The 7,691-nt window shown below is 53.5% G+C and overlaps 1 gene segment (V, D, J or C); it reads right to left on the reverse strand.

Moving 5' to 3' along the window:
* Positions 1–2,100: 2,100 nt before the first annotated feature.
* Positions 2,101–3,415, reverse strand: LOC109293703. The segment is given in 2 exon segments: positions 2,101–2,581; positions 2,685–3,415. Coding segments are annotated over 2 exon segments (378 nt in total).
* Between the last annotated feature and the right edge of the window lie 4,276 nt (positions 3,416–7,691).

The following is a 7,691-nucleotide window of genomic DNA, read 5'->3' on the forward strand; positions in this document are numbered from 1 at the left end:
AGCCCTTTCCCTGTTGCCTGCCGAGCCCAGCTCACACTGTGGCTAGTGAGAGAGAATCCAGACATGGTGCAGGTCAGGCTGAGGGTCTCTCCTGGCTTCACGACCCCTGGGCCGGACTCCTTCATCGTGACCTGGGTCAGGATACCTAATGGAGAAAAATGCAGCATTAGCAAATGGACAATCTTCTACCAGTCCCACTCTCATCCTGCCTCTGTGTACCCATCAGCTCCTAGCATAAGAGACACTTAGCCAGTGGAGCTGCCAGAAGGATGAGCAGAGCCAGTGCTGGTGTCATGGTCATTGTGGCTGATGCCCGGTGTCCCCAGCAGACAGGAGGTGGCAGCTCTGGGGAGACACTGCGGTGCACAGAGCCCGGGCTGGTGTTTAAGGAGGGACCTTGCATGTGTTGAGCAGGAAGTTGGGCAACAACATTTGCATGTGCTTCTTTTATAAGGACCTTTCACACAACACACACAAGATAGATTTGGCTGTTGACTCCCAGGGTTTTGAGAGCCAAGGGGAAACCTGGAAATGGGGAGTCGGCTTTGTTACTGTACCAGACAAATGGTACAGTAAACAGGAGCCTCGGGGAACAAATAGACATCTAGAGGAGTTGCAGATTGTGTCTCCGGCTGGATTTTATCAAGGCAAAACCTCCCATGGTCTGCGACTTACCTTCTCTCCCAGGGGAAAATCCAGGAGTCCTGCCAGGGAAATATCTCCCAGGGAAAAATCCAGTGTCTCAGTGAAGGATGTGTCCATGCTACTTCAATGTGCAGTCAGTGGACTGAGCCCCAGCAGCTTGGGGGTGCCTTACCTTATTCAGAGAATCCCTGTCCTTGGGTAGAAGTGACAGCTTGTTCCATAGCAGCTGAGGGAGTGATACCACCAGAATACAAAAATCTAATGAAATTGGCTGCTCTTTATTTCAGGTGGAAGGAATCCCAGTGTGTGAGGGTTAAATGCTGTGAATTTGCTTCATGTCTGGGAAACTGGCTATCATTAGAACTGGGCAAATGAGGGAAATGAGGAAAAAACAGAGCATAAAAAGACCTCCCTTTCCTAAGAGGGCAGTTGGTCTTTCATGGTTGCTTTGTGCTTATCTCTGCCCATGCATGTATGCTGATTGTTTCTGCCCCCCGGTGCCTGTGCGTGCCGTGGAATGCTGCATGCATACATCCAACATGTCCATCTGTATCACAATGTGTGGATAGGCACGTGTCTAGTATAGGAGAAGGGCCCAGTCCATCAGGGATACATCCAGCCATGCACAGATCCTGAGCTGGGGGAGAACTCAAACCCCTGGTTGCTAAAATCCTTTTGTCTCCTGTGGAAAACCCGAGTGGCCCAGGGTGGTTAACGTTTTGGAGCCTAGTACTACAAAGCTGCATAAAGCCCCAGGCCCTCGGTGTCTGGAGGCCCCCTGGAGTAGCTCAGGCTTCCCCAGGGCTTTTCCCCTCTACCTTCAGGGAATGGGCAGTGCCGAATGTTCGCTTGACTGCTGCATGATGGGGAGAGCCCATCCTGCCCTGTGCATGTACAGGCAGCAGGTGGCTGGGGCTGGGTCCAGTCCTATCAGCATCCTCTTGTTGTGCTGTGGTCTCCTGCATCTCCTCCCAGCAGTCCCTGTGTTGATCTCTGCAGCTGTACCCAGGGCGGCTTCATTCCTGGTTAGTGCTGTTATTTAATGTACCTGTTGTGTATTTTTTTTTTTGTATTGTTAATAAACCATTCAATATGTTTCAATTACACAACAGTGTGATTGCTCATTGTACAAGCATTTGCTGGATTGATACAGTGATGATAGATATGTCTGGTCAATTTGTTAGCCAAGAAACACCACACTTGGAACCAGACTATTTGGTCAGCTGTTAATTGGAGAGTACTAATTAAGTCCAGGACCAACATCAGGACTACAGAGCTGTGTCTCTAGTCCTGTGACAGCACAGCAGTCTGCTGGCCATTGCCTGAGTCCTGGGTGCCAGCCTAGGGAGTCTTTGCCTTGTATTCCTGCAAAAAGGACAGGCAGAGCAGGGGGCACGAGGAAACAAGACTCCTGGGTCCTTTTTGAATTTCAGCTTCTGACCCACTGATCACTTCTGAGCCTTCCCTGTGTTTAATCCCTGGCTGGTTCAAGTGATCTAAAAGGCCTGATGTGTCCAACCTGGCAGGCAGTGGAGCATGGGGCTGGCACCTGCTATCTGCTGCTCACACAGGCAGGGCAGGTCCTGCAGGGCTGGTTTTTGTGCACGCTCTCATGCATTTTCATAAATTGTGTCCCTGGCACAGTAATACCGGACTGTGTCTACAGGTTGGACCCCGGTCAGGCGCAGGTGCACTTGGCTGCTGGACATGTCTCTGCTGACAGTGAGGAGGCTTTGGAGAGTGCTGTTATAGTTAGTGCTTCCATCGCTCCAGATAACTCTGACCCACTGCAGCCCTTTCCCTGCTGCCTGCCGAACCCACTGCACATCATAGCTAGTGAGAGAGAATCCAGACACAGTGTAGGTCAGGCTGAGGGTCTCTCCAGGTTTCACAACCCCTGGGCTGGACTCCTTCAGCATGACCTGGGCCAGGATACCTAATGGAGGAAAATGCAGCATTAGCAAATGGACAATCTTCTACCAGTCTCACTCTCATCCTGCCACTGCATCCCTTGGTCCAACAAGACAGGAGACACTTACCCAGTGGAGCTGCCAGAACGATGAGCAAAGCCAGTGCTGGTGTCATGGTCATTGTGGCTGATGCCCGGTGTCCCCAGCAGACGGGAGGTGGCGGCTCTGGGGGACACTGAGGTGCACAGAGCCTGGGCTGGTGTTTAAGGAGGAACCTTGCATGTGTTAAGCAGGAAATTGGGCAACACCATTTGCATGTGCTTCTTTTATAAGGACCTTTCACAGATCTCACACAAGGTAGATTTGGCTGTTGAATACAGGTTTTTAGAGCCAAGGGGAAACCTGGAAATGGGGACTTGGGTTTTGTTACTGTACCAGACAAATGGTACAGTAAAGCAGGAGCCTGGGGGAACAAATAAAGACCTAGAGGATTTCCAGATTGTGCCTCTGGCTGGATTTTATCAAAGCTAAACCTCCCATGGTCTGGGACTTCCTCTCTCTCCCAGGTAAATATCCCGGAGCCCTACCAGAGAAAAAATCTCCGAGGGAAAATTCCAGTTTCTCAGTGAAGGATAGGTCCATGCTACTTCAATGTGCAGTCAGTGGACTGAGCCCCAGCAGCTTGGGGGTGCCTTACTTTATTTAGAGGGTCCCTAACCTTTGGTAGAAATGACAACTTGTTTTATAGCAGCTGAGGGAGTGATACCACCAGAATACAGAAATCTAATGAAATTGGATGCTTTTTATTTCAGGTGGAAGGAATCCCAGGGTGAGAGGATTAAATGGTGTGAATTTGCTTCATGTCTGGGAAACTGGCTATCATTTCATAGATTTCTTAGACATTCTTCCCCAGGATAAAAATCAGGCTGATGGGCCTATAGTTAGCTGGATCCACTTTCCTCCCTTTCTTGAAGATTGGCACCACATTGGCCTTCTTCCAGTCTTTGGGCAGTTCACCAGAGCCCCAGGAGTTCTCAAAGATCCATGCCAGGGGCTGGGCTATGACACTTGCCAGCTCCTTGAGTACCCTGGGGTGCAGATTGTCAGGCCCGGCTGACTTGAAGGTATCCAGCTTCTTAAGGTGTTCCTTCACGAGGTCAGCAGTAATGGAGGGCATTTGAACAGGGCATATGAGGGAAATGGGGAAAATAGTGGGCATAAAAATCCTCCCTTTCCTAAGAGGGCAGTTGATCCTTCATAGTTGCTTTGTGCTTATCTCTGTCCATGCACGTGTACTGGGTGTCTCTGCCCTCTGGTGCCTGTGTGTGCAGGGGATGCTGCATGCATGGATCTGGTGTGTCCGTCTGCATCACACTATGTGGATGTGCACTCATCTGGTCTCTGGGATAGGTGAAGGGCCAGGTCCATCAAGGATACATCCTGCCATGGACAGATCCCGAGCTGGAGAAAGGCACCAAACCCTGGGGGCCTATGTCTTTTGCCTCCTGCGGAAAAGCTGAGTGGCCCAGGCTGGTTAACCCCTTGAAGCCTAGTCCTACACAGCTGCATAAAGCCCCATCCCCTGGGTGTTTTGAGGCCTACTTGAGTAGTTCAGCCTTCCCCAGGACTTTCCCCCTCTACCTGCAGGGTATGGGTCCTGGTGCAACTGCCCTTGCATGCTGCATGATCGGGAGAGCCCAGGGCTGGGGATCCCATTCTGCCCGGTGTGTGTACAGGCTGCAGGAGGCTGGGGCTGGGCCCAGTCCTATCAGCATCCTCCTCTTCTGCTGGGGTCTCCTGCAGCTCTTCCCATAAGTCTCTGGGCTCGTCTCTGCAGTTATGCTCAGGACTGGCCCTGCTGCTGTGTGGCATGGAGATATGGCCCATGGGCTTGGTCACATCAGAGCAGGAGGCAGTGAGTTATCATGCAGGAGGGGGGTCATGCGGTACCACCAAGGAGCCATGTCCCTCCCTGGCCCCAGGACCTGGGCCCAGAACCTGGTTAGGGCAGACTGGACATGACCCCTGAGGAGAGGCGGACGTCCCATCACCCCTTTGTGTTAGAAGCCAGGGCTGCACAGGGATGCAAGCCCCCGCCCCAGTGCCCAGGCCTGCAATGGGCCTCAAGGGTCTGGGAGGGCCTGGCTTTGCTTGCCTCCATGTCCCCAGCTGAACCCTGTTTCCTGTCTGGATCCAGGTGACAACCCTGGCCCGCACGGTGAGGTTTTAGGACAGAGTCACTGAGACTCCCTGGTGCACCCCCTGCAAGTACAGTTGACTTCTTGTTTAGTGTCCTGTCCTCCCTGGTCCCACTTGGCCCCAGCTGCTGGGATCTGGGACTGTCCTGGTCTGACTACAAGCACCCACCAGCCAAAGGCTGCAGCCCAGCACTGCCCCTCCCTGTGCCACAGCTTGGGGGTGTTTCCCAGGGTGTGAGTACTGGAGAAGTCACATCCAGCCTGTCTGGGGACGGTGCAAGCAGACCTGGCCCTGGCTGTGTGAGGCGCTAGGGCAATCCCCCAGAGCCTGGTGTCTCCCGGCTGGCTGCCTCTGAGCCGGCTGCTGCAAGGAGCTGGGTGGGTGCTCTAGCCAGGTCCCCGCTGCCCAGCTGGGCAGGGAGCAGGTGCTCTGTGTTTCCCCCCTGTGCTTTATTTTTGGTGCCCATGGCAGGGGCTGGAGCCCAGAGGCAGGAATGTGCCTGGGGTGGGTGTCCAGCTCCACTTCAGCTGTTTGTTCAGGCAGTGGCTGCTTCTCACTGCTGGCCATGAGCTGGCAGGAGATTTGCTCAGAAGATTTTTGTATTGGGTGCAGCTGGATTCTGATCACCATGGGCTTCACACAGTGATACCAGGCCCTGTCCTCAGCTCTCAGCTTGTTCTTCTGCAGGTACAAGGTGTTGCTGGAGCCATCTCTGGAGATCTTCAATCGCCCCTTCACTGCAGCACTGTTGTATGGGGAGAGATTACTGGTAGCAGCATTTATACTTGTTTTTATTTATTCCAGCCCTTTCCCAGGAGACTGGCAAGCCCCGATCATAAACAAGTTGATGAAGGTGGACGCAGGGACTTTGCAGGAGAAGAGAGGCACAGAGACACTGCAGGCTTCCTCATGTCCCCTCCAGACTCGACCAACTGCACGTGGGACTTGGCACCTGGGGAGAAAAGAGCATGATTCAGGATCCTCTGCCTGCCAGCCTGTGCAAGAGCCCACAGAGCCACGGGGCCGCTCAACGTCTATCAGACCTCAACGGAGCAGAGAGCAGGGCCTGTGGCACATCAGCCCATGCAGGGCCCTGCCCCCACTCTGATCCCATGGGCCCTGGATCTGGAAAAGCAGTTGGAGGGGGTGGGAAGGGCAGCGAGTGGCTGGATGCAGCGCTACTGCTCTGTGCAACTTGGCATCACCGCTGCTTTGCCCAGCTCCATGGGGTCCCCCAAAGCACAGGGCCTGGGGCAATTGCCCCCCACCCCTCGGGGCAGACCTGCTGTTGATTTCCATTGGCCTTTGTATCTGGTGAGTATTGCATGTTGCTTCCTGGGTCTGTACACAGAACTGTAGGAGGTTTCATAGGTTTAATATATTTCATAGACATTAGGGCTGGAAGGGACCTCAGAAAATCATTGGGTCCAGCCCCCTGACCCAGGGGTAGGAAGTCAGCAATGATCAAAGTATCCCAGCTAGATAAACATCCAAACATTTCTTAAAAGAGTCCAGGGTAGGTGGTTGTTTGTGGGTGAAGTCTGTTAGAAACTCTGGGGACTCGGATGGTACAGAAGTTTTTTCTTATGTCTAGCCTAAAACGGTGTGTGAGGAGTTTGTGATGGTTAGACCTTGTCTTCCCTTGGGGTGCCCTGGTGAACAGATGGTCTCCCAGTTTCTGATGCAAAACCCCTTGTGTATTTACTAGCACGTTGCCTGTCAAGAATGACGGGGGAGTGGGGGGCAGGGGGGGCAGGCAGAGAGAGAGGCCTGCATCTGGCCCCCTACCCCCTCCTCCCTGCCTCAGGCCAGTGTCGGGGGCACTTCCTGCCTCCCCCCTGCCACTTCTGGCTGGGGCGGAGGCTGTTCTCCCCCCTCCCGCCTGCCAATTTGGGTGGGAGTCAGGGCTGCTCCCCGCCTCCACTTCAGTGTGGGGCTGGGGCTGGGGCCGGGGCTGGGCCTGCACTTGTGGCAGTGGTTGCAGCAGTGGTCACAGCTGCAGTGGTGTTTGCAACAGGACACAACCACCAGTCACCCCCCTCCCCTTCCTGCTCTCCTCCCCTCCTCTTCCACACTGCCTCCCTCTCTCCGCCAGCTGTTGTTGGAGGTGGGGGGCGCTCCAGCCCCTGGAGAGCTGATAGAGCAGATAAGGTGCTAAACTGGGCCCCAGGGAGCAAGAGCACAGTCTATAGCTGTGCCCCAGCCTGCCAGTCTGACCTCAGGCTGGTCACGGGTTTCATAGATTTCTAGGCTCGGAAGGGACCTGGTCGAGCATCCGGTCCGACCCCCTGCTCCAGGCAAGAAAGAGTGCTGGGGCTAAGTAACCCCAGCCAGATGCCTGTCTTGTCTCTTCTTGAACACCTCCAAGGCAGGGGAAAGCACCACCTCCCTTAGAAGCCTGTCCCATATTTTGGCAACCCGTACCATAAAGAATTTCTTCCTTATGTCCGATCTAAATCTATTCACCTTCAGTCTGTGGCCATTATTTCTGGTAACCCCAAGGGGTGCCCTGGTAAACAGAGTGTCCTTTATTCCTTGCTGAGCCCCGACAATGAGTTTGTAGGCAGCCAAAAGGTTGCCTCTCATCCTTAGCTTCCCCCCTGCCCTCCAGTGTGTTTACTATACCCCATAGTTTAGTGTCAATAACAAATTTGGGGAAGGTGCTTTCAATAGCTTCATCCAAATTACTGATGAAGAAATTAAACAGTACTGCTCCCCCTTGGGGGACCACTGCTCACATCCCTCCAGGGAGAAACTGAGCCATCCACCACCACTCTCTGGGTGTGTCTTACAAGCCAGCTTTTTCACCCACCTTATGGTGAAAAAATCCACATTACAGCTACTCAGTTTGCTCGTAAGAATTGGGTGCCACACTGTGTCAAAAGCCTTTTTGAAATCCAGGTACATAATGTCTACTTCCACTCCTGCATCTAAGCG

The sequence above is a fragment of the Gavialis gangeticus genome, unplaced genomic scaffold (genome assembly GCF_001723915.1).
Source record: "Gavialis gangeticus isolate Ggan-Ray unplaced genomic scaffold, GavGan_comp1, whole genome shotgun sequence".
Taxonomy (NCBI): Eukaryota; Metazoa; Chordata; order Crocodylia; family Gavialidae; genus Gavialis; species Gavialis gangeticus.